Source organism: Panthera leo, chromosome A3 (genome assembly GCF_018350215.1).
Source record: "Panthera leo isolate Ple1 chromosome A3, P.leo_Ple1_pat1.1, whole genome shotgun sequence".
In the NCBI taxonomy this organism is placed as follows: Eukaryota; Metazoa; Chordata; class Mammalia; order Carnivora; family Felidae; genus Panthera; species Panthera leo.
This window is the reverse complement of record NC_056681.1, coordinates 91,065,485-91,093,267: the sequence shown is the minus strand read 5'-3', so window position 1 is coordinate 91,093,267 and position 27,783 is coordinate 91,065,485. Positions and strand designations below refer to the sequence as shown.

The window sequence follows — 27,783 nt, the reverse complement described above, 5'->3', positions numbered from 1 at the left end:
GCAACACAGCGAAAGCAAAGGAAAAAATCTCCAGCCAGATACGGGGCCCCAGAATACTGGCTATAGACTCAGAACTTTTACAGGTCGCGTGGTGACGAACACACCCTTTTGCCCCCAGTCCTCCTGCAGAACAGGTTTTTTTTTTTTGTTTTTGTTTTTGTTTTTGTTTTTTGGTTTTTTTTTTGCATTTCCAGCTGCAAGCAGGGGGAATAGGAGTTGCAAATAGCAGCAGGTGCAAAAAGGCGAGGGTCTCCTGCTTCCTGGAAGCGTGACCCCTGGGATTTCTTTCTTTTTCCTAGTCCCACGCAGGAGAGACGCTGTCTCCGGATTTCTGAACTCAAATGCTTCCTGAAGCTTGAAAGTGGAGGAATTCAGAGCCACGAGGAGCAGACAGCGCATCTAGAAGCGTTTTATCTTCTGAGAGCCAACTCTTCTGCTTGCAAGGAAAGAGTTCTGCCCAGAAAGAGCCTGCAGCCCTCCTGTCTTGAATAAGCAGGACCCTGACCCCAGGCGTCAGCCTCAGGGCCTGCTGCAAAGGCAGGGTGTGTGCAGAGAAGAGGGCTTAACCGCCTAGCAGAGGAATGGATAACGTCCTCCAGGTTGACTCAGACCTCTTCCCAAACATCTCCACCAACACCTCGGAGCCCAACCAGTTCGTGCAGCCGGCCTGGCAAATTGTCCTTTGGGCAGCTGCCTATACGGTCATCGTGGTGACCTCCGTCGTGGGCAACGTGGTGGTGATGTGGATCATCCTGGCCCACAAACGAATGAGGACAGTGACGAACTATTTCCTGGTGAACCTGGCTTTTGCAGAGGCATCCATGGCTGCGTTCAACACGGTGGTGAACTTCACCTATGCTGTCCACAACGAATGGTACTACGGCCTGTTCTACTGCAAGTTCCACAACTTCTTCCCCATCGCCGCTGTCTTCGCCAGCATCTATTCCATGACTGCTGTGGCCTTCGATAGGTGAGCTTGCCCTTTTTGGAAAAGGGATAAATTGTCCATACCATAGCATTGCTGTGAGCTTCCGGGTTGCACTGCGCCTGGTTCATGGTGGAGATTGGTCACCTGGACCCTGGGGTTATTACTGACAGCTAGTTGAATTAGTTGTTGATCTTATCTCACCATTTGCTTTTCTATTTTTTCTTTCCTTTCATCTTCCTTTTCATTCATTGCCAGTCTCCCTTTGTTCACACACCTCCTTTTTCCTTCACTTAATTCTATTTCTTCACCCCTTCTGCACCCATCTTCTTGATAGGTTTCTTTCAACTACTGCTTTGCTTCTTTCCATATATTCTTCCTCTCATTTACCCTGAAAGCCTGAAGGGGATACTCCAGCCTTGGCCAAGGGACTGGCCCTTGGCTGGGGCTTTGTAAATCCCTGCAAGCCTACTATTCTGCTGGACAGCCTCTTGGTGCCTTCCAGTTTTAAGCGTGCCTAGGTAAAATTTCTCATTTTTCACTTTTTCCTGGATATTCAGGAACTTACTGCTCCCACCTCAACTCTCCAATATTCTTTCTATGTGAAGAGCATTTCATTAGAATCATAAGATACTCAGGATTCTAATTCAGCTCCATCTATGCTGCTTGGAGCTGTCATTCAGCAATGAGATGCTGCTAGGCTGTTCCTCAGGAACTCCGCAAATAGGGGCCCAGGGAGCTTACCCAGGAGTTTTTCTAAATTTCTCTTGTCATGTAAGGTCAATGTTTTTCACCTGTCTGTATCTACAGAGAAATGTACTTGGCAAAGGCAGTTGAAAGCTCTTTTTTCCTGCACCCAACTAAGGTTTCAGAAGCTGGCTGATAAGGAAAATGTTGGCATTTTCGAACACTAGGGCTTGCGTTCTGGAACGAATGGCTCCTCAGGTGGCAGGATGGAAAATCAATTAGTAGAGCACATCTTCCTCTGTGTGGATATTTTTGTGGGTGTTATAGGTCTTTAGTGTGTATCTATGTGTGCACAAATATTCAATGCTTACCTGGGATGGGGAGGTATGTTTAAAACACCTGCCACTGTGATTTTGAAATGAGTTCTTTTCATGGCCTTACTGAGATCTATGAATTATGAGAAACCCAAAGAAGGACCTAGGAGAAGAATCCCCCCCCTCAAAATTCCCAAACTACTAAATTCTTTTAGCATAAATATTGTTTATGATTGGCAATTGATCTGAGGTCTTTTTCAGCTTCTGTAGTCAATGAACACTTGTAAAATCAGAGAAATGTAAGAAATCATTGCAGTGGTGTCCAAACCAAATGCTGGCTTCTAAATTCCATGTACAACTCCCTTTATGCAACTCTATGTGCTTGGTACATTGTGGTGACACATTGCGGTGAATCAATTTATATTTTAAATGTAGACGGTAAACCAATTACTCAAAGTGGTAGTGAAAGGAGTTCTTTTGTAAATTTATCTTTTATGCTACTTTAGTGTTCAGATACTAAGTTTGTTGAACGTGAAGTATGTCTGTAAGTCTTTCTGCACTGACTTGTTCCTTTAACTGGACAGCAGACCCCTTAAATTTAGAAAACCCATAGCATGACATATGAATGAATATAGGTGCAGTGAAATGTGGTGTGATTTCATTCAGCCTTGATGAACTTTAAATCAGAGGGAAAGTTGGTATTTTAAATGCACTTGGGCCTTGTGTGAGCTCAAGGGAGACCTGTCAGTCAGTGTGCTTCTGAGCATTCAGCAGACAGATCTCTTGCTCCAGCTTACCCAGAAATGACATGTTCCACAGCCATGCTCTTTCCCTTTGAACTTAGAAGGCTAAGGACAGAAGCCAGGGTCAAAGTCTTCACATTGGAATGGGTAGGGAGCCAGATTTTAGTTGCCTTGACCCTGGCATCTCAGGCTCCATTATTCTCTCTAGGCAAACCATAGACAGGGACCCTGACCCTGCAGGACAGCTGCTTAGTGAGGTCAGAGGAGCCCTGGTGCCTGAGCTGATGAAAATGACAGAAGCAAGAAATGCCCCCAAGTCCCTAATGTCCAGATACAGCCCAGGGAGATTATCAACATCATGCTCAAGGTTATAATCCAAGGTAGAGTTTGGGATTAGGCTTCAGGGCTCTGTCCCCAAGTCATCCAAGTGCTTGTTCTAATTTTCCTTGCTCAGCCTCATGAGCACAGTGAGTTAATCCCCCCAGACCCTCTGATGAAGGTAGCTCCACTGCATGTATATTTCATCCATTCTCTCCCAAGAATATTTTAGAAAGGTAAGGGGCTGTAAGCAGTCATCATATCAATTATCTCTCCTTTCTCCACCAAGGCAGTGCAAACTTTAAGGAAATGTTAAATTATCTTTTGTATGTTCCTTGAATTTTTAACAGATAATCTGAATCAAGTCTTAAAAAACAAAAGCATTATGGTTTTCCTTATTATAAAATTAAACCTGTTCTTGCAAAAACTCAGGAAATACGAAGAACATAGACACAAAATACAAATCAGCCATTACTTCACCATGCCAAAATAACACCTGTTAACATTTTAATTTCTCTTTTATGACTATTACACTACATAATTGAGGTCAGGTTCTGTATAATTTTGCAGCTTACTTTTTTCCATTGATAGTAATGGAAAACATTAGTAACATTTTCCCATATTATTAAAAAGTCTCCAGTAACACAATATTAATGGCTTCATATTATTCCATTATATGCATGTGCTATTATTACTTTAACTGCCCTCCTACTGTTGGGTATTTAGGTGATTTCTGAATATTTTTGCTTTATGGTTAATGCACTAATAAACATTTCTATATGGTAATTTTATTTTCCTTTCTTGATTATTTCTTTAGGATAGATTCCCAGAAGTGGAATTACTGGGTCAAATGAAATGAATTAAGGGAAAAAAAAAACACATTTTTCCTCCTAATTTTAAGGGATTGTAAACTCTAAGCAAAGCAAGGAATACGTCTGTTCTGTCTTGTTTACTTTATCTCCTCAGCACAAGGCAGTACTGTCACCAGTCACTACACATTTGTTAAATAAGTGAATGAATGAACAAAATAATACATCTTCCCAAAAGAACATTTAGAAAAATGCATAAAATTGTAAAGAAAATGTAAATATTATCTACCATCCCACTACTGGCAGTAAACCTGTTAAAATTCTGGAATGCTAGCTTATACTGGCTTTTTTCTATCTGTGTTATTTATGCCACAAACAGTTACTCCCATTTTTAAGGCTAAATTTTGGATCATAATAAAAACAGTTTCAATAGTTGCTTTTTTGTTTCATTCCTTACCATCATCTCATGTGTGTTTTCCATGTCATGAAATAGTTTGCAAAATAGAATTTTTGATCTATTAAAAATGGATGCATTATACTGCGTGGCTATAATCATTTATTTTACCATTCCCCTATTTTCATATGTAAATTTTTTCCATTTTTAATAACTACAAGTATCCCAGATATAAATCTTTGAGAGCATTCCTTGTTCTCTCCTCAAAATAAACTCCTTGATATAGAGTTGCTAGTTCAAACTGTCCTGGTAAACTTTGCCAAATTTTCTTCTAGAACTAAAACGTATATACAGAGAAAAAAGAGACTTTCACCTGTAAATTACAGTACTAATTTAATTATTTTCTGTTATCTTTCCATAGAGTGGGGAATGAGACATAGAGAGAGAGAGAACAAGAGTGTTTCTTCTTCTGAAGAAGGAATACTTATTTATTGAAGGCAATGGTTATCTAGAATAAAAGGGTTGCAGAGACAAATATACCTAAATAAGATCAGATCTAACTCTAATTAAACTCCAAAACACATCAGGGATTTTACTTTTTGAAACTATAATTTCTCCCACTTAAAATGAAATTCAAAAAATTTTCCCTATTATGGACTTATTTCACTTAGCATAATACATTCTGGTTTCATCCACATTGTGGCAAATGGCAAGATTTCATTCTTTTTGATCACCAAGTAATATTCCATTGTATATAATATACCACATCTTTTTTATCCATTCATCAGCCAATGGACATTTGGGCTCTTTCTGTAATTGGACTATTGTTGATAGTGTTGCCTTAATTTAAATAAAAATTTAAAAAAAGAAAAAATTTCCCTACTAGAAAAATTAGAAGGTATGTGTGATTTATAAAATCAGAAGTTGGAGGACACTAAGAAGTGACACCACCATTTTGCAAAGACCCATGATGGTTGTCAGTTCTAGTACTGAAGAGCAGCACTAAGAAGGAAGGAAATAGGCCAATTCCTAAGCCCCACAAGAGGGACTATAGAGGTAAAAGGCAACCTGACTGGGAATTAAACACACAGCAACAGGAAGCTCAGCAAAGCACCGGGCTGGTAATACCACTTCTCTACCTGGAAGGGGCAAGTGTAATTTCAGCGAGTTGAAAGGAGAAGGTTGCTCACTCCTCAGACTGGTCCTGGATGTTGTGTTTGAGTGAAAGGAAACATCTAAATTATGATGGTCTCTGAACAATATGAAATATGATCAGGACCAAATATACAGTTGCCCAGATAGGGGCAATGGTTGAAGGCAAAAGAAGGAGTGAGCGCTCTGACAGAGTAAAAGAGGAACCAAAAGCAAAGACATGCATAAACAACAAAAACTTCTGATGGTTCTGTGATGTCTGTCCCATTCTCCCAGCCACACTCAGCTACAAATTTAAATAGCCTGCTTCCCAGGTCTCCACCAGACCTGTAGTCTGTCCTTGAACCCCACCTTGTTGACTAGACTTGGATCCCATTGTATATCTCAGGTCAATTCTTCACTGCCCAGAGGTCAAACATAGATTTTAGAATCTTTTCACTAATTTAGATGAACCTTACAACCCATGACCAAGCATCTCTGGGATACTGAGAATGGTCATTCACTAGAAGCTTATCCATCACAACTGACCCTGTCTTTTCAAATCCAGAACCTCAAATGTCTGAGTTGACATAGATCAAAGTTGAGCTTGTTAACATCTTGGATGGGTCAATTAGACTGAAGGATCTTTCCTGGAGAAATTCAATGACCACCTACTCTCTCCCTGGAGCTGTCGCACTGCACTTGTCACATCCTGTCCCTACTCATGGGAGCTCCCAGTATGCTAAATGGTCAAGGACCTTGTTTTTAAAAAAACTGGCAGAAACATAGGTTTAATTGAAGGGAAATGAAGAGTAATTCTCAATGTAAATGCATGTAGTAGGACCACAAGACTTTGTTATTATTATTGATGTCAAATTAGCAAATGTTGAATGAGGATCCTGAGGTAGAAACACTCAGTTAAATCTGGACAAAGATCTTCAGTCCATTGATGGATAATGCCACCAGGTAAGGTGATGTTTCCTAACTCAAAGTCTCATGTCCTCCCTCAAGAGCTTTATGCTACATATTGAAACAAACAGAACTGATATAGAGGTAGCTACAATATAAGGTGCTAGAATATGTTTTATATGATTGTATAGACAAATTGAATATGAGAGAAGAGGAAGAACATTATGTCCAGCAGTGATGATTAAGGAAGACTTCAAAAAGTGGCAATTGACTTGGACCTTGAAGATTAGATCAAATTATTTTTTTTTAATTTTTTTTTAAGTTTATTTATTTTTGGGACAGAGAGACAGAGCATGAACGGGGGAGGGTCAGAGAGAGGAGGAGACACAGAATCTGAAACAGGCTCCAGGCTCAGAGCTGTCAGCACAGAGCCCAACGCGGGGCTCGAACTCACAGACCGCGAGATCATGACCTGAGCTGAAGTCGGCCGCTCAACCGACTGAGCCACCCAGGCGCCCCTAGATCAAATTTTTTAGAGAAGATGATAAAGAAAGGTGACCTTCCAGGTAAAAGAAACTGTTTGACAAAATTATGGAAGCAAAAAGTTGCAAAATGTTTGGGAAGAATGACTGCTTGACTCAAGTGAAGTGAGTTCACAGGTAAATCAGGGAATGAATGCAGAGGTTAGTAAATCAGGAAATGAATGGAGAGGAAAGAGATGAATACAATTTTGGCTGGATTTGATGTGAAAATGTAACAATTGGTTGGAAATGCCCAACAAGGCAACTTGAGATATGGGACTAGAAACTAAGAAGCCAGGGATGAAAATGTGGATTTAGGAGTTTTCCAAACAGATGGCTTATTTGAGTTTGAAAGAAGAAAACATCTCTTTTACCTGTACACATTTCCAGAGAAGAGGCAAAGACATCAACAATTCGTGAGAATGTCCATCAAGTAATGGGGTGGGAGCGGGGGGGAGGATGGCGGAAGAAGCAGAGAGGTAGTGGAGAAATCAGGCTATGTAGAGTGACAAAGGTTAAGAGAGGTGACTTGTGGTTGGTTCTGTTCATCAGTGTCATTAGAATCCTAGGCTGATGAGGACATTGGATTTGGTAATTAAAGAACACTGGTAGCTATGAAAGGTAGTATTAGCAGAATATGATAAGGAGGGATAAAATTAGATGACAATGAGGAGAATGTCCTCTTCCTCATCCATCCATCCATCCATCCATCCAACCGTTACTGAGCACCTACCATATGCCAAATTCTGAGGCAGTAAAACTGGCCTTTGCCCTTGTGCTCTCAGTTTTGGGGGATGATAAAGTCATGAATACCAATTTAACCCAATGTAATTAATACCATGCTGAGGGAGCTTGGAGACAGAGGGAAGAACTGCCATTGGGAATATGGGAAAAACTTACTGGTAAAATAAAGAAAAGGAAGAGAAGGAAGAAGGAGTGGAAGAAGGAGCAGAGGAGGAGAAAAGAAACAACAAAGTGCAGAGAAAACAATGTGGAGTTTGTATTTTTTAAATTAATTTCAGGAACACTCGACTGGGAATTATAATGATTTATAAGTGTTTGTCACTTGGACACTAGAAAAGAGATTTCATGTTAATAAAATTGATAATGATACTTTATGTTTCCATCCTCTCCAATCCATTGTCTCATCTAATCCTCAATAGCAATGGAGATTCTGTTTCTGCCATGAAAGACCATTAGAAACTATTTCTTTTAGCGTCATCCTCCCACTCTTTACTCCCTCATAGCTTGGAGACCCATGCAATTTGCATTCCTGTGCCTTAGACATCTGCCTACATACTCCCACTCAAGGTGGCTTTTGGATGTTATATCATCTAAAGAAAGCTGTCACTGAAGGCTGAAAAGTGACATAAGGGTCCTACTGTGCCAGAAAGGATGTTACAGGCTCTTTTGAAAATTTTCCCCCCAAACAAAAACTCAACCCCACAACTTTCTAGACAGGGCCATTATGAGAATATCAAATTCTGCTTAAATATTTTACTCAATCTGTCTCATTTGTTAAATTCACATTTTGGTTCATTATAAAATTATTCCTTTTGTTGAACTGAAATCTGCCTCTGATTATGGGCTGCTCCTACTAATATAATGCCTCTTCTATGTGGCAGTCATTTAGATATATCCCTCCTAAAGCTTTTCCATCCCTGGTTAACTGCCCTTAGTTTCTTCATCTCTCCATCCTCCTTAGTCTCTACTGGCTATTCCCATTTGTTAATGGACCCCTTAACTGAGAGGTTAACTAATACCCAGAACTGTGCACTGCCTTATTAATGTTACTCTGTCTGGCTTCACTTGCTATAGGGATGGCATCCTACCTGGTTACTTTGTCCTCTTAGACTTAGCACAAGTACCACCTGCACTAAGCCTTCAAGTCTCGATAAAGTATCCTTCTTACCTAATCCCATGTTATTTATACAATTTTCTGTAACTTGTTGGTCTCTCCCACACCTCCTTGCCTGCTAGATTACAAGCATTATGAAAACAGGGACACTTTATACCTGTTCCCAGAAGCTACCCCGTTGCCTGACACAGAACAGATATTCACTACAATGTGTGGATAGTGGTTGATTTGACTGTACCTCTGTTCTGCACACATCAGCCAAAATCTGAAAACCAGATCAAATGCATCAGGCAGACCTCAAACATACCTATGATGTTCTACCTTGAAGGAAAATAAAAATTGGGCCAAATGTATGCCTACAATGAAGTTTTGCTACACTACAGAATGTTTGGTTCAGAACAGGTGTTCTGAACCTATTCTAGAGTAACTATGTGCTCTAATTCACACTTGCCTCCTCCACACTTCACTTGACTGGGCCCTATTGGATTCCTAACCCACACCCCGTCCCCAGTAGATCTTGCACCTCAGGAGAACACTTCTAATCAAAGGAAGTGTTTATCATTTCTATCTTACCTCTAGTCTATCCAGGAATACTGGAAACTCAGGTATTTCATAGACCCCTCTGTGACCCAACTATTGTCAACCCCTTAGCTTTTTCTCCAACACCCCTACTACCAACAGGAAGTGTACTCTCTGCTTTACCTGTCCTTCCTGAGTCAGGAAAAGCAAAAGCCTAACTTCCACTTAACACTCCAAGTCCCATATCCACAGCAGTTGTCTGAACAGCTAGTCTATACTATATTAAAATACCACAGACACAGGAAAATTCCAGCAGAGAGCCTGAGAAAATCACAGACCTGGAGGACAGACTGAGGAACCGGCTTATATTGCCCAAACCTCTTGCTACCTTGAGAAGCTATTATTCCAACTCACTCAAAGGGGACATATGAGGCTCTATGGATGAGGAATCCCCAGGGATGAAGAGACACTTTAATGATGTCCTTAAGAGATAAATCTCAGCTTGAGTACTGATGCAACACGTGAAGCTCTAGGAAATCTATCTAAGCAGCCCTGAGCCTGATTCCTTGCTCCTCTCTTTTATAATTCTTTACTTGATCTACCTTCCAATTCAGCTTTATCATTATATTTAACATTTGGGATACTCTACATAGTGCCTTGCATATCTTTTGTATAAGAATGTCCTTTAATAACGTTATATCTCACCTTTGATAATGCAGTTTAGTGTAGGAAAGAGCACAGGCCATGGTCCCAGCAGTGCTTCTACCATTTACTAGCTATGCGAATGTAGGCAAGACACTCAACCTCGCTGGGCCTCAGTTTCCCCATCGGATAAAAGGGATATAATAAAAGGTACCTTGTAGAGTATCGTTGCAGGGAGAGAGGGGGAAAGGGAAAGTATGGAAATGTATGGGAAGTTGCTGATTCATTGCCTGAAATCCAGTAAGATCTCAGTTAATGGTTATATTATGATCTATAATAAACCCTGACACACCATTAGACCTATTCTACACACCATTCCTATCTCATCTCCTCTTGAATTCCTTCTACATCAGGGATAACAGCAATAGGGTGAAGCACTTATGTCCCTGCCTAAATTATAGTTTAAAATCCTTCCAATTGGGACAGCAAACCTCTTGCCAAACGCTATCCATCATCCTTCCCACCTGTGGAGATACTCACTCTACCAGAAGCCTAGCATGTGGATTTGCATATCACAGTCCAGAAAAACTAAATCATTTTCACTGATACCATCTCCAAAACCACATGTTCACTTCCCACATCCTGTATGTCACAAAGTCACCACCCTCACGTGGAGCATCATTTGAGTGTTTAATGTTTGACATAAAAACATCTGAGAGTCATAGCAAAAATGTGTAAGGGAGGATAATAGCAAAAAAACAAAACAAAACAAAACAACCTCTTACAGCTGCATGTGTTTTAGTTGATATTAAATTTGTTAAAGTTGTGTTTCTTTTGCCTTTGAACACATCTTATAAATCTTGGAAGTTTTGTTATAAATCTAGTTAAAGTGTTAAACATTCATTTTCCCTTGTATTTTGGCTAATATTCAATTAGCTCTTAAACATGAGATGGAGTACTTCCTCCTAAATATTTTAACTTTTTCAAACTTAGTGAAATAATCTTACATATTTCCAATTAGTCACAAATTTTGCAAACTTTAAAATCAAATAATCTTAATAATGTAAACTGTACTTATAAAGTTGATTATTAAATTCTCTTAAATATTTCAAATGTAATACACAAATTTAATACATCTGGTTTTCTTAAAACTTCAAATCCCTAACAGGATGACTTATAAGTAGGAGAAACAAAATCTTTCTCAGGACTCGCATAGTTCTGGTAAATCTAATAAATCAAAACTTCTAATTTAGCATAGTAAGTTCTCTTAAAGCATTTCAACTTTCTAAGAATTGAACTTACAAGTTCAGTAAATGAGGTTCTTACGAGCCTCTACATATTGACTACAAAACTAATTAGTTAAATCCTCCTAAGTGTTTCAATTAAAATTACAAATGTGGTGAGTCAAATTCTCTAATATATCAGATTCTCATTTCCAACATATTAAAAACAAATCACACACAAGTAACATATACTGATCATAAAGTTCACTACTATACACACACTTCTTATATAGAAATGCCATTTCTTCATCGCCAATTTGATTTTACAAAACGCCTTTCCCACGTTACACAGTTACACAAGCAGCAGTGGCAGAATCATCTTCTCCATAAGGGGCCTCGGAGACTGTGTTGGAGATCGGAATCCAGGTGTGTCTTCCAGGAGCCCAGAGCCCTGAGCCCTTCTCACGGTGGAACTCTGCCTTCTCAGTGCCCACAGAACCCACCCACACCTTACCACTGCAATCGAATAGTTCAATGTGCCCTGCATCTCCTTGGCTTCCTTCAAGTGTTACCCTTCTCCGATTTTCATCTTAACATCTTATCATCTGTGGCCAACAGGCACATGAAAAGATGCTTAACGTCGCTCCTCATCAGGGAAATACAAATCAAAACCACACTCAGATATCACCTCACGCCAGTCAGAGTGGCCAAAATGAACAAATCAGGAGACGATAGATGCTGGAGAGGATGTGGAGAAACGGGAACCCTCTTGCACTGTTGGTGGGAATGCAAACTGGTGCAGCCACTCTGGAAAACAGTGTGGAGGTTCCTCAAAAAATTAAAAATAGACCTACCCTATGACCCAGCAGTAGCACTGCTAGGAATTTACCCAAGGGATACAGGAGTACTGATGCATAGGGGCACTTGTACCCCAATGTTTATAGCAGCACTCTCAACAATAGCCAAATTATGGAAAGAGCCTAAACGTCCATCAACTGATGAATGGATAAAGAAATTGTGGTTTATATACACAGTGGAGTACTACAGGACAATGAGAAAGAACGAAATATGGCCCTTTGTAGCAACGTGGATGGAACTGGAGAGTGTGATGCTAAGTGAAATAAGCCATACAGAGAAAGACAGATACCATATGTTTTCACTCTTATGTGGATCCTGAGAAACTTAACAGAAACCCATGGGGGAGGGGAAGGAAAAAAAAAAAAAGAGGTTAGAGTGGGAGAGAGCCAAAGCATAAGAGACTCTTCAAAACTGAGAACAAAATGAGGGTTGATGGGGGGTGGGAGGGAGGGGAGGGTGGGTGATGGGTATTGAGGAAGGCACCTTTTGGGATGAGCACTGGGTGTTGTATGGAAACCAATTTGACAATAAATTTCATATATTGAAAAAAAAGTCTTATCATCTGAATTACATAGATAGAATCATGCAAAACTTCATCCCACCCCAAATTTGCATTCAGTCACTTTGCTACCTGAGTAGAATTAGCTGCATTCCATACTCTCTTATGTTTTTACCTTCTTAATGGACCTCCATTCATTCATACTGGCTCATTGCCATGGATAAAGTGACCAAAAAATCACCATCTGTCCTGGGTCTTTCAGTTTCTTTTTTGAGACTTTGAGGTCATGGAAAATAGGTGTCAGAATTTTTCTGGATGTATCCTGTTTCTTCACATGAATCATCAGAAAATGTGGGGCACCTGGGTGGCTCAGTCGGTTAAGCATCCCACTTCGGCTCAGGCCATGATCTCATGGTTCATGAGTTCGAGCCCCAGGTCAGGCTCTGTGCTGACAGCTAGGAGCCTGGACCCTGCTTCAGATCCTGTGTCTCCCTCTCTCTCTATGCTCCTCCCCGCTCATTCTCTGTCTTTCTCAGTCTCTCAAAAATAAATTTTAACAAATTTAAAAAGAAAAGTGCATACCTATCGAAAAAAAAAAAAAAAAAGGAAAAGTAGTGCCTGTTAGTTTTGACAAACTCAGGCCGTCAGCATGTTTCAGATCTATGCCCAGAGACACTGTGTTCATCCTATATAGAAGGTCAACACAGCAGCTTCCATTCCTCTTGGCATGAAGTCTTTGGTGGGAGGGCCTTTCTTCTCAGAGCCTGGAAGGGAACTGGTGCCCTTGCATCCTCCAATTGGATCATGAGATGTTCTTTCTTCAGTTGGGTTTTCCTCCGAGGACAGACTCTCATGACTTTTTTATAGCTCTAGAAGTGCTGAGTTCCTTTCCCTTCTCTTCCTTCTCAGTGCCCTAGATTTCAGATCATAAAAAATAAGTGGTGCTCTGTTCTTACAGCTTAATTCAGTGCCCTAAGCCGTATATGGACTAACAAGCAGCCACCTTCACAAATCACACTTCTGCCTGAGCTCGTGCAGGAAGGGTGAACAGTCGTGCTAGCTACCCCTCTGCTCTGTCATAGAGTATAATTGAGACACTAATTTTGAAAAGTCTCATGTACACATTTAGTGGCATGTGGGGAGATTAGGAGCATAAGCTTAATACTCACCTTGTACGATTTATTAATTTTATTTTACTGTGGAGAAAGGTCCTCTTGAATAATTAATATGCTCTCGTAAGAGGATTTTTTTGACTCTGAAAATGTTTAAACAAAAGAAAGCCCCACAAACAGCTGAAATACTCTCCCAAATAGTCCCAGGGTGTCAGGGGTGGGAAGGGGGGGGTGCTTAAAAATGCCTCACTTCATGATGGGAACTAAAAGGGAAGCAGTCCTGAGGCTGAAATGCAACTAGTTAGCTCAACAATTTATCTGAGCTCTTAAAGAGGAACTTAGACAATAACCTAGAAACCCTGTATCCAAATCCTTAAGACCAGTTCCTTTCTCTTTCCAGCTGGCATGATAAGGGGTCTGGAAGTTAATATGTTAAAGACTCAGCTAGAATATGAGCCATATCACAGTCATCAGGGGTTTCCAGTGGCCCAATTAAGGCACTGCCAACCTAAAACCCGGCAAAATGCAAAGAAGGCAAAGATACTATCCTCTTCCCTTTCTGGCCATTTCCCTCAATAATGCTCTAAGTCTGCAAGAAGGTACTCCCTGATCCTGCCTCACAAATGCATGGTCCCAAATTACTGCTCTGTTCTCTTCACAGCCCGATCCAGTTTAGTAAATTGAGTTGAATCAAGGGAAGAGTATCCAATTAAAATCATACTAAGATGGGAATGGTCTGGGCTTCTACCTTCCAAGTTCCATTTGTATTTTAAAATGGGAATGTGTTCATTCTAATCACATACTCCTTTCCAGCTACCTCCTCGTGAGCAGGAAAGAGTATAAAGAACCAAGACAAACAGTCTTGAGGACTGAGTCATATATGCAAGGAGTGCTGGGATTTAGGTACTTCAGGGTATCCAGAGTTTGACTTTTACAACATGGCCCCATGTGTCTACCAAGGAGACTGCTGGGAAGCACAAGGAGCTGTTGTCATGAGCCCAGACTGTTGCTGAAAGACCTTCTCCTGTCACAATTGGAACTGTCTCAGTGCTGCAATCCCTGTGAACTCTGCATTTGTGTTTAGGTGGTGGAAGCTGAATTTGCTTCTGTTCTGTTCTTCATACTTCTTTGCAAGTCACTGATTCTCTTTGATGAATATGTAGCAATTTTGTAGCTTGGATATCGTCATCAGAAGGGACTTTGGGTCATGGTCCCAGCCAGTCCTAAGGGTCTGGTAGGCTGGGGTTCAGGGCAGCAGGGCAGTGAAGTCCTGTTTAGATGGCCAAGATGATTCTTTACCTCTCCAGCATCTTCAGTGGATTTGTGCTGTTTACAAATCCTGGGGTAGGGCCAGGTTTCCAAGAGCTGAGCTTTCTGCTAGCACCTGTCTGGACCCACACTTGATCTAAAGCTCGCATCCCTTTTTCTGTCTTTCCTTTCTCCCTTTCTCTCTACACCTGGATCAAAAATCCCTTGCTTATATCCTCTCAACTCCTCTTCAACGGTTTGAAAATTGCATGACTTCAATAAATATCATTGCCTGAAAAATGGAGTTGGAGCAGAAAAAAAACAAAAGCTGTTGTGCATAAAACGATTGAAGAGTAGATTTACACAGCAATATTGAAAATGCAAAGTACTGGGGTGCCTGAGTGGCTCAGTTGATTAAGTGTCTGACTTTGGCTCAGGTCGCGATCTCACAGTTCGTGAGTTTGAGCCCTGCATCAGGCTCTGTAATGACAGCTTGGAGTCCGGAGCCAGACTTCAAATTCTGTGTTTCCTTCTCTTTGCCCCTTCCCCACTCATGCTCTCTCTCTCTCTCTCTCTCAAAAATAAACATAAAAAATGTTAAAAATTAAAAAATGCAAAGTACTATGATTCTGATTAAGCAGATGAGTCCAGAAGGGTCCTGAACATATTCTTTAAGGCTATTTATTTAGGTTTAAGCTTAAGCTACTTTTTAAAAATGGAATGTATTTGACTTATAACACTGTGTAAAATTAAGATATACTTATGCTACTTTTTAAAGAAAAATAACTTACTGTTGAATACTATCTGCACAACTGTAAATTCCCTTTTGATAACATTTAATATATATATTTCTAACACTATAAACCATTATGTATACACTAAGGAGAATTAGCACCTTACAGAAAATAAAGTATGATGAAGAACAAAAGCAAAATCAACCCTCATCTCACTATTGTCAATTCTTAGAAATTATTTCAGTACAGGATTTTTTCCCTATGCATAGTATATTTTACATAACTATACTCCTATGGCATATTTTAAATTATTTTAACATAATAAAGAACATTTCATGTAATTAAATGTTCTTCTAAAAGATCATGTTTTATGGTTACAAAGTATCATAATTTAAATAATGGCTCATCCTGAGGCTTTGTACTTATTTCTAGCTTTTGCTACAATATATAATTTGTGTGATCAATGTGCTCTAGCTATACTCGAACATGTGCGTGGTTATGAGGATAGATTCTTAGAAGAAAAGTTTGTTCAGAGTGCTGGACATTTAAGCTTTGGCTTCATTTTGCTTACTTCAGAAAGCTTTAGCAAGTTAGTAGCGTGAATCAGAATATACACACCCATTACATGAAAGTGTTTCTTCATATTCCTAACAATTTCAGAAGTATCTTTCCCAATTTAAAAGATTTAAAATGTTATTTATGTTTGCATTTCTTACTAGTGAGATTGGATATTTTTGTATATTTGCTATTCCTTTATATTTTACTTTTTTATGAATAACCTATTCATGACCTTGGAAATTTTTAAATTTAAATCTTCATTTTTAAGTGACATATTGAATTGCAGGAACTGTGTTAAGGATACAACCTTTTTTTTTATTGCCTTATTTCCTAGTTTTCAGCTGTTGTAGAACTTCTAGAATAGACAGTATTTGGTTATATGCTTTGTTCTATTATTATACTGCTAGATTTGCTTGCTAATATTTTATTTACATTTTTAAATATTTATTTATTTATTTTGAGACAGAGGGAGCACGAGCGTGAGTGGGGAGAGGAGCAGAGAGAGGGGGAGAGAGAGAGAATCCCAAGCTGACAGCACAGAGCCCTATATGAGGCTTGATCTCACAAACTGTGAGATCATGACCTGAGCCAAAATCAGGAGGCAGAGGCTTAATCAACTGAGCCTCCCAGGCACCCCTAATTTATATTTTTGTATCTTTGCTGTAAAGTGCAACTGTCATTTCATTTTTTGGTGCTGTCTTTGCAAGTTTTGGTTTCAGGGCTATGAGGAAATAAGCATTTTCTGAAATGTATTATGTTTTCTGAAATAAATGAACTTGGTGGCGAGAAATATTCCTAGAAGATATTGCTTACAATTCTTTCTCTGTGTAGCCATCACACAGTAGTACAGGGCATTCCCCAGGTCCTCCATGTCAAGCAAAAGAAAAAAGAAATAACACAATAGGTTATTGATTCAGAAAAACAGTGGAAGTAAGGTCTACAAAGTAGTTAACAGATTTTACCCTCTCAGGTTAGGAGTCCCGCCAGCCAATGATATAATAGCAGGGAGAGAACCTAGCCACATTTTTTATGACAATGATCAATGTAAAAGCCAGCCCAAGGAGCAGGAAAGAGCCCAGCAGTGGAGCTTCCTAGCTCGGGAAAGAGGCTGAGCCTCAACGCTCATCTTTTTTTCTGGCACACTACAGAGTATCCCAAGAGAGACACATCCGTGTGGGTAGACACAGATTTTACAAAATTGAGAAAAATATACAGATAAGCAAAATGGAGCAGCACAGACTTTTTCAGCTTGGATATGCATTTTATAAGATTTTTAACAAGACCGTGATTAATAAAATGGCTTATTTAAGGACCTCAGTAATTAGCATTTTAGCATTTTAGAGGGAAAAATAAAAATTGCAGTTTAAAAGAATTAAGCTTTATCTTTTCAAAAAAAAATTTTTTTAAATGTTTTATTTATTTTTGAGGGAGAGAGAGAGACAGAGCACGAGTGGGGGAGGAGCAGAGACAGAGGGAGACACAGAATCCGAAACAGGCTCCAGGCTCTGAGCTGTCAGCTCAGAGCCCAACGCGGGGCTCGAACTCACAAACTGTGAGATCATAACCTGAGCTGAAGCTGGACACTCAACCAACTGAGCCACCCAGGCGCCCAAAGCTTTATCTTTAAAATATCCGGTTTTATTTTTTCCAGATTCTCCCTTCCTATAAGCAATATGAATAAGGCAAACAAAGAGATACTATCAAAGAAGTATAAATAAATCTTGTTTTGTGGCTTAAAAAATCATTATATATACAGTTTGTTGGTTTCTAACATGTTGTTATTAATGTAAATTGATTGGGGAAACATTTCATTTCATCACATAACAAAACAATCATTTTTATGTTCCATTAACACTGAACTCTCTCATGCTGTGTAGATGTAGATCTAAATATTTATAGAGTCAGTACCATACATACTTCTTTTTAAAGTTTTTATTTAAATTCCAGTTGGTTAATATGCAGTGTAATATTATTTTAGGTTACAATATAGTAATGGATTCACTACTTCCATACAACACCCAGTGCTCATCACATGTGTGCTCCTTAATCCCCATCACCTGTTTCACCCATCTCCCCACCCACCTCCTTTGGGGTAGCCATCAATTTTTTCCCTAGAGTTAAGAGTCTGTTTCTTAACTGCCTCTATCTCTCATTTTTTCCCCTTTTCTTGTTTGTTTTGTTTCTTAAATTCTACCTATGAGTGAAATATGTTATTTGTCTTTCTCTGACTGACTTATTTTGCTTAGCATAATACTCTCAAAATAAAAGGCTTCTGTACAGCTAAGAAAGCAGTCAACAAAACTAAAGGGAAACCAATGGAATGGGAAAAGATATTTGCAAATAACATATCTAATAAAAGGTTAGTTTCTAAAATACATAAAGAACTTATAAAACTATATACCTAAAAAACAAATAGTCCATTTAAAAAATGGACAGAAGACATGAATGGACATTTTTCCAAAGAAGACATACAAATGACCAACTGCCACATAAAAGATGCTCAACATCACTGATCATCAGGGAAATGCAAATCAAAGCTACAATATGAGATATCACCTCACACCAGTCAGAGTGGCTAAAATCAACAGCACAAGAACAACAGGAGTTGGCCAGGTTGTGGAGAAAGGGGGACCCTCTTTCACTGTTGGTAGGAATGCAAACTGATGCAGCCACTCTAGAAAACACATAGAGGTTCCTCAGAAAGTTAAAAATAGCAGTACCCTACAATCCAGCAATTGCACCACTAGGTATTTACCAAAAAACACAAAAATACTAAATCAAAGGGATACATACACCCCAATGTTTATAGCAGCATTATCTATAATAGCCAAATTACAGAAATAGCCCAAGTGTCCATTGACTGATGAATGAGTAAAGAAGATATGATCTATATCTACATCTATATTTATACCCATATCTATATATATTGGAGTATTATACTCAACCATAAAAAATCCTGCCATTTGCAATGACATGGATGGAGCTAAGAATATTTTGCTAAGTGAAATACCACACATACTTTGGCTCCAGGGATACAGTGGTCAGCAAGAATCAAACCTGATCTCTGCCCTCAAACAGATATTAATAAGACATTAATCCACTGATTATTCAAATCAGTGTGCAAAGTGTCCTAACAGCTATTAAAGAATATTAATATTATGAGAGTATATGAAAATTCACTTAGTCTGAATGGTTTGGGGCTGAGATCTAAAGGATGAGTAGGAATTAGGAAGAGCAGAGTGGCAGACACTGGGTTGGTTACACAAAAGCCATTTACAGCCCCCTTCTTTCCCATCCTCTACTAGAGATATTGTCAATGTCATAGTCTTACTTGAAGGGAGCATTGGTCATATGACAAAGTTGTGGCCAGTGGGGTGCAGGAGAAAGTCTCTAGATCGAACTTCTCTGCTTGAACAAAAAGGCACTGTCTACAAGGAAAAACACTTTTTTTTTTTTTAACTCTTTGCTCTCTCCCCTTCTTCCTCTCTAGAACCGGTTCAAGAGACCTGGATGTTAGCAGCACATTTTACCTATGAGAACAACCCTTACACACTAAGGATTGTGGTTCAGAAAGTTAGAAAGAGCCTAGAGCCCTGAGCATATCACTGACCCACATACCAGCCCTAAACTACCTTACCTGGCTTTGGCCTTCTTGTTATGAAAAACAATGAAACCTCTATTTCTTTAAGCCCACGATAAACAGAGGGAAGTTGTGTGGAGGGGAAAGAGTTTAGAAAAGTTAACTGCATTTATGAAGACCCTGGGCAAGAGGAAGTATGATACATTAGAAAAGCCAATGTTTTCCATTTACGCTTGCCATTTTTCATATTACAAATTTATCCATGGATAAAATTAAAAGAAAATGGAAGAAACATAAAATTGTAATTGATGAGCACTATGGTAATTTATTACCACCACAACTATTAATGGAGTCTCAGTAATAAAAGAAGCTCCCTGCAGGCTGTGGGGCAGACAAAATAGGCAGAGAGTTATTGGAAATGCTCACTGTAAGTCTACCCTTTATTTCCTGCTCAGCAGAGCAAATGCATGAGTGACATGAACATAGGGATAATGTTGCATCCATTTCTGTTTACTTTCCATAATCTCAATATTTGATATTATATGAGGAATAATAAATTGATTATTCAGACAGTTAAGAAACAATGGGCTGTATTTTTAAAAATTATTTCTTAGGTATTTTTCTAAGGAATTTGGGAAAGCAGTATTTCAAAGTGACCCCTCAATCTTTTATATAACTATAAATCCATATTTGTTTTTGAGGTTGGCAAAATTAATGGCAGTCTGGAGGATGTTCTAGAGTGGGAAAAAGAACTGTTGGTAGGGATACCAAATAGGAAGTTATTATAATATTGAGGTAAAATATTATTAGAACTATGGGACTGGAGAAACCAGATTCCAGAGATTTTAGGGTGGCATTGTAAAATGTTGCGGGCTATTCAATGTTTAGAAGGGAGTAGGAGTTGAAAATGAAGGACAGGAAGAAATCGAGGCTTCTCTCAGTTTACTAACTTGGGAGAACAGGTAGATGGATAGTCAAATCATGAATACAGGAGGGAGAGCAGGTTAGGAAAGAGTATCTACATACCAACCGTAGAACATCTCCATATACACTGTAAACATTCAATAGCTATCTATTGAGTCCCTGTTGTATCAGTTATCCATTGTCATGGTAGTGCCATGTAACAAACAACCATAAGATCTCAGGGGTGTAAAACAATAAGCAATTGTCTAGTTCATTAGTCTGAAACACTCAGTTGATTTGGCCTAGGCTTGTCTGGATTTTGGCTGGGTTCATTCACATGTCTGGGGGCAGTGAGCTGCCAACTGATTAAGCTGGCCTCAGCAAAGATGATGGGCAGCTCAGCTGTGCTCCATGTGTCTTTCATCCTTCCACAGACGAGCCAAGGTATGTCTTTATGGCAATGGCAAAGATACAAAAGGTAAACAGACACATGCAAGCACTTTTCCAGTCTATTTTTGTGTCACATCTACTAATGCCCCACTGGGCAAAACAAGCCCTCAGAAGAAACCAGATTCATACTTAGGGAACCAAAGTCCATCTGTTTAGGGCAAGGATATAGTAAGGAATAAGTAGTTGATACCATTAGTGCAATTAATCTGTATGTGAACTGTGTGCCAGGCACTGTTCTAGACTCCGAGGATACAATAGAGAACAACAACAAAAAGTCTTTATTCTCTATTTAGAGATATATGCAGTAAACAAGCTAAAAAATATGTAATTTTGAATACTATGAACTTCTTTAATGAAAAGGATAAGAGGATAGAGAGTGGTGAAAAGTAGTGTGGTATGATGATCTTGAAAATGGACTTCCTAGGTACAAGGACAGCTAGACTTAAAAGCCCTGAGGCAAGAATGGGTTTGGCAATAAAACCTGGGTGAGAGGGGATGGGAGTGAGTCTGGAAGAAAGGCCAATGAAATTAGATAAGAAAGCCATGTAGATCACATGTATTAGTGAGGGTAGGCTATGATGGGCTGCAGTAACAAGCAAACCCCCAGATCGCAATGGCTTAATACACAGTTTGTTTATTACTCACTCTAAGTCTACTACAGGTTCAATTTCTTTGCTGGGAAGCCCCCTGAAAACAATACTTGGTCACGGGCTGTTTCCATCTTGTGGCTTAGCCATCACAACCTGAGCAGCTCAGTTGCTACATTAAAGGAAGAAAGAGGTGAGGCCACATGGGAGCTTTAACCCGACCCAGTCCAGGGGTAATACAGATCACTGTCTCCTCAAAATCCATTAGCAATAACTAGTCATATGGTCAGGTCCAACTGCATGGGCTCCAGAAAATGTGGGAGAGCAAATGAATGTTCAGTGAGCATTAAAAGTTTCTGCCACAGCAACATAAATTTGCTTTTCATTCTATATGTGATGATAAGTCATTAGAAGATAAGAAGCAGGGAAGGAGCATGATCATATCTGTAATTTTAAAAGATTATATGGCAGTCATGTGGAGAATAGAGAGTAGAGAGGCAAATGTGGAAGAAGGGTGACCAGTTAAGAGCTCTCCTGTGGTGACCCCAGGAGGGAGATGATGGTGACTTAACCTAGGATATAATGATAGGGGTGGTAATTGATCAGATTTGAGATATGTTTTGAAAGTAGAACAAATGATTTACTGGTGGAGTAGATGTGGGATAAAAGAGAAAAGCAATCGAGAATCACTCCTGGGCTTGAGACTAAGCAGCTTGGAGAATGGTGATTTAATTTACTAAGATGGAGGAAGAATGGAGAAGAAATAGGTTCAGAAGAAGAAATCAGGAATGATTTTTGGCCCTGATAAGTTTGAAAAAGGTAGCAGACAGACAAGTGGAGATACTGAGTGAACTGACAGTTGATTTTTTTTTACTTTATTTTATTTTATTTTATTTTATTTTATTTTATTTTAACTGAAGTATAATTGACATGTAACATTATATTAGTTTCAGGTGTATAACAATGATTTAATATTTTTATATATTGCAAAATGATCACCACACTAAATCTAGTTATTTCTGTTAGCATTCAAAGTTACAAAACAATGTTTTTCTTGTGGTGAGAACTTTTAAGATCCACTCTCTTAGCAACTTTCTAATATGCAATACAGTATTATTAACTATAGTCACCGTCCTGTCCATTACATCCCTGTGCCTTATTTATTTTATAGCTAGAAGTCTGCACCTTTTGACTCCCTTCACTCATTTTACCTATCCCTCATACCCTACCCCTGGCAGCCACCAATCTGTACTCTGTATTTATGAGTTTGGGAGTTTTTCAGTTTTGCTTTTGTTTTAGCTCCATATATAAGTGAGAACATATGGTATTGGTCTTTCTCTCTCTGGCTTGTTTCACCTAGTATAATCCCCTTGAGGTCTGTCTGTGTTGTCACAAATGGCAATATTTCATTCTTTTTTTATTGCTGAATAATACTCGTGTGTGTGTGTGTGTGTGTGTGTGTGTGTGTGTGTGTCTTCTTTATCCATTCATCCACTGATGGACACAGGTTGTTTCCACATCTTGGCTGTTCTAAATAACCCTGCAATGAACATGGGGGTGCATATATCTTTCCAAATTAGTGTGTTTATTTTTTTGGATAAACACCCAGAAGAAGCTAGATCATATGTAGTTCTATTTTTAATTTTTTTGAGGAACCTCTGCACTGTTTTCCATAGTGGCTGCACCAGTTTACATTTCCACCAACAGTGCCTGAGGGTTCCTTTTTCTCCACATCCTCACCAACATTTGTTATGTATTGTCTTTTTGATAATAGTTATTCTAACAGGTACAAGGTGGTATCTCATGGTGCTTTTGATTTGCACTTTCCTGATGATTAGTGATGTTGAGCATCTTTTCATGTACCTGTTGGCCACCTGTATGTCTTGTTTGGACTGACAGTTGATTTTTAAATCTGAACTTCAGAAAGACAGGTAAGGCCTGGGATACAAATGTGCGAGTCATTGGCATATACTTAGGAGCTATATACAACCACCTAGTGGAAAGAGCAATAGAGAATATTGCCACAGATTGAGCCCTAGGGAACTCTTAATTTAGAAAAGCAGGAAAGAAGAGTAGGAAGTAGCAAATATGACCAAGAAGGAATAGCCAGTGAATTAAAAGAACTATTAAGTGAGGTATTTTGGAAGCTAAATAAGAAAGCTTTTCAGGAAGGAAGAAGTGCCTCCAGTGTCATAAATTGCCGAGAGGTTAAGCAAGATGAGGGTCAAGGATTTGACAAGATGAGATCAGCATTGACCTTGACAAAAGAAGCTTTAGTAAAGTGGTGGAGATTGGCTGGGATAGGCTGACAGAAGACTGTGAGGGGAAAAGAGAGTTATAAGTGGGAGAAGAGGAAAAGCTTCGTAGGCAGAAAGGACATAAGTTTAAGGAAGGATTTTTTTAAGGGGAAATTACAGCATGTATGTATTGTGATAAGTGTGGGGCAATTGAAAGAGAAATTTATGATACTGGTGAGTGGAGTGGAGAACATAGGAGCAAAGTTTTTGAGTGTGCAAATGGGGATATGTCCAAATATGGCCTTTAAAAGGAGGTGAGACCATACACAGTGGCCAGAAGAACAATGGACATATGGGTAGAGGAAAAGATAGGAAAAGATGATAAAATCAGATAATTCATTTTTATTGCTTCTATGTTTCCCAGAAAATAAAAATCAAGGTCATCAGCTGACAGTGAGAAGGAGGAAGTGTTAGGGGTAGAGAAGAGGGGAGAAGCTCTGAAATAGTCTTGTTGCAGAGCTGAAGAGTGAAGTGACTATAAAATACTTTACGACGGTTGAGCAATACAGAAGGGCCACTTGAGATTTGTGAATTGACAGAAAGTTTAAAGACCAGTCAACATAATGTGTGTTTTTCTACAATGCAGGCTTAGAGATTATTAGCACTGGGTTTTGTCATATGGATGAAATGGAGAGAGGGAGGAAAATGGAGTCAAGGGTCTATGCAAGGAGGGACCACAGGGGTGAACCATGGGGTCCTAGCTAGAGGAATAGAGAAGCAAGGATATGAGGGGTGATAGGTAATAAAAAGTGGTAAGATTGAGGAGCTGGAGATCCTAATGAGTACTAACAGTTGTTGGACTTGGAGTACAAGAGGGCATGAACTGAAAAGATAGGAGGTGATAGAGAGTAAGAGGTTTGAAGCAGAAATTTTGGAAATTATGTAATTACTAGGGATGACACAGGTAATGATTCACCATGAGAGTGGAAGGTTGGAGGCAAGTGGAGGAAAACATAACAGGAAGTGAAGAAGTCAAGGAAGTGAGTCAGGGAGTTGGATTGATCATGTTTGTGTATATCACAGTCCCCAAAAGTGAAGACAGGGACAATGATGGGAACATAGCTAAAATCTCCAAAGGATGAAGGAGAATGAGCAGTAGATGAGTCAGCGAGTGGCTACAACAAGTGTAGTCCATTATCATGTATCAAAGATGCATGGAGCTTAAAAGATAAAGAAGGAATAATGGTCTAGAAGTGGAATGAGGACAGTGTGCACATCTGCCCTTGGTCTGGCTCTGTGGTGCGTGGACTCTGGAGGAAGCCCAACGCACTTAAGACTACTACAGTAGTGGACGTGGTGTTCTGAAACAGCCAAGTTGCAGGTAGCAAAAGGTGAAGGGAACCTTTGAAGAAGAGGTGAGGATTTTGTTGATGACGGACTATGTGTTCCATAGGAATGGCAGGGTGGGAGGGTGCATCAGACTAGGAAAATGTTTTGAGCTATATTGGAGATAAGAGCCAGGGTGGTAGCTCTTGACGAGAGAAGCTCAGACCTCGGATGGTGGTCAGACACACAGAAGTAGGGAGCGATGGTTTTGGTCATGGCCATCATTATGAGGAAGGTCCATAGTGTTCCTAATTAGAGCACCAATGGGGAACCATTGGTACTGGAAACTGAGACATCTTGTAGTGGCTCTTGAAGGTCTGGGGGACTCCTTTAGAGGTTTTTCCTAGAATTTTCATGATCTTGGGAGTAGAGTGTGTACCAGAACTATAGAATATGTCATGGGGGGCTTGCTTGATGCCATTAGCAAGAATTGGTCCAGTAGGGTTTTGAAGGAGATTGAAGGGAGTAAAATCCAATGCATAGATAGCATTGACCTGGAAAAAAGAGACTTCTTCAAATGAAAGGGGCAGTAGAATCTGACATGCACACATCAGACTCAATGCTCTACTTTTTTACAACGAATATTTTGTAATGTCCCCTTTACTATTTAGAAATAAAATTCATAGATATTATAATCTAGCTATACATATATTTTCAAGGGAAAAAATCAATATAATGTCCTAAGTATATTATAAAAGAGAAATAAGAAGCAGTTTATAATAAATTAATATGTATTTCAATATGGAAATGCTCAGGCATACAACATGAAGATACAAGGTGAGTATGCTAAGCTTATGCCGTTATTTCAAATAAAGAGAATGTGACAGGAACAGATGCAGGCAGATGCAGCAGCGGGGTTTCTTTTTTTACTTTTGTTTGTTTGTTTGTTTTGGCAATTCAAATACTGTGAGCCATGCTTCTGTCAGTGTCACGATGTTTGACATGGGAAAAAGGATAAATTCTTGGTCATGAAAAAAGCAAAAGATAATCTTCTCTTAATTCTATGGCAGTCTCCTAGAAAATTTAGGATATTTTTTAAGTTCGAGAATACTCTTTATGTTATCCCCCAAGAAGTCCACATCGTAACCCCTGGAACGTGTGAATATGTCACCTTATGTGGCACCAAGGATTTTGCAGGTGTGATTAAATTAAGGACCTTGAGGTGAGGAGTTTGTCCGGGGCTATGTGGTTGTAGTCAGAAGGGCTTTATAAAGAAAATGGGAGGCAGAAGGGTCAAAGTTGAGAGAGAGCTGAAGATGCCACGGTGCTCATTTTGAAGCTGGAGGAACAGGCCATGAGGCAAGGAATGCAAGCATCCTCTGGAGGCTGGACATGACAAGGGAATGAATCCTCCCCTGGAGTCCCCAGGAGAAACAGCCTGCTGACATCTTGATTTCAGTACAGCAAAACCCACTTCAGACATCTGATCTCTAGACTTGTAAAATAATAAATTTGTATCACTTTAAGTAATAGGAAATTAATTTACTTTATATAAAACTCAACGCTAGGTTCTGGATTTGGATAATTATAAGTAGGTTTTTTTACCTGCATGACTGTCTGGAGAGGCAGCCAATGATCATTTGGAATGTGGGACAGTATTCCTTTGTGCAGGGCCATACCACCCAGGGCAGGACAACCAGCATTCCTGGCCCCCACAGCTAAACGCCAGCAGCACCCTGGAGTTACTGCGACAACCAAAACAAATACTCACTTTACAAAAGAAAGTACCCATTATCTAGAAGCAAGGAAAGCTGGGCATTCATATCTGAGGACTTCTTTGAGCTAGAAATGCAGTTTCAAAGATGCTTTCATGGACTTTTAGTTACTTGGCACACAGTCACCTCAAAGCAGACACTGTTTCAGAGTAAAGGTCAATAAACTATCAGAATTCTGACTGATCAATAAAGACTCCTTAATGATTTCTTAAAAGCCTGTGTTGAGTCCCTCCTCCTCCCCTCCCCTTGAAATGGTCTGAGAATAGAACTTCCACTGGATCATAGAAGCCATCCCCATCCACAACCTTTTAGTTTCCCAGGGAAGTGTCTTTAATGGAAATCCCGAACCATTTATAAAAATTCACAAGTGGGGAGAATTAATTCAGTTTAAATGGCAAAGACGAAGAAAGGAGTCATTCTTCTTTCAGTCTCCATTACTATGGATTATGGAGAAAAAAAGGAATCTTCTTTTATATAATACCTCTTCCTCCCTCAGCAGCCATTTGTTATCTGCAAAAGTGATGCATACTTAGCAACTGTTTCCAGAAGAAAAATGTTAGGAAACAATACATGATAGACCTCTGTGTTACGTGGATGTAATACATCAGTGCCATTCAAGGGTCCACTGGGGGATTTCAGCATGACTTGGAAAGAAAGGAACACAGAATTCAGAGGGGGTAATGCACATGTTGGGAGCCAAGACACGGAAGTCTTTGGGTTAGTGGTGTAGCATAGGAGTGGGAGAGGAGTCAAGACAAGAGAGTGATTGCTTTGTTCCTGAGTTCCTGAGCCACGGTGCTGTAATTAGCCCTCACCAGAGAGACTAGGCACCATCATATTGTTTAGCACATCAGGCGTCTGTCCTGCTGGAAGGTCACATGGCTCCAAAGAATGGAGCAGGTAAAGACAGCTCATTACAGAAC

The 27,783-nt window shown here is 39.5% G+C and overlaps 1 protein-coding gene across 1 annotated transcript in view; it reads left to right on the top strand.

Moving 5' to 3' along the window:
• The first annotated feature begins 308 nt into the window (after positions 1-308).
• Positions 309-27,783, top strand: part of TACR1 (tachykinin receptor 1) — a 140,616-nt gene continuing 113,141 nt past the window's right edge. Inside the window, exon 1 of the mRNA XM_042932813.1 lies at positions 309-970. Coding sequence (XP_042788747.1) covers positions 582-970 — 389 coding nt within the window. The 5' untranslated portion in view covers positions 309-581. The remainder of the gene's footprint in view (positions 971-27,783) is intronic.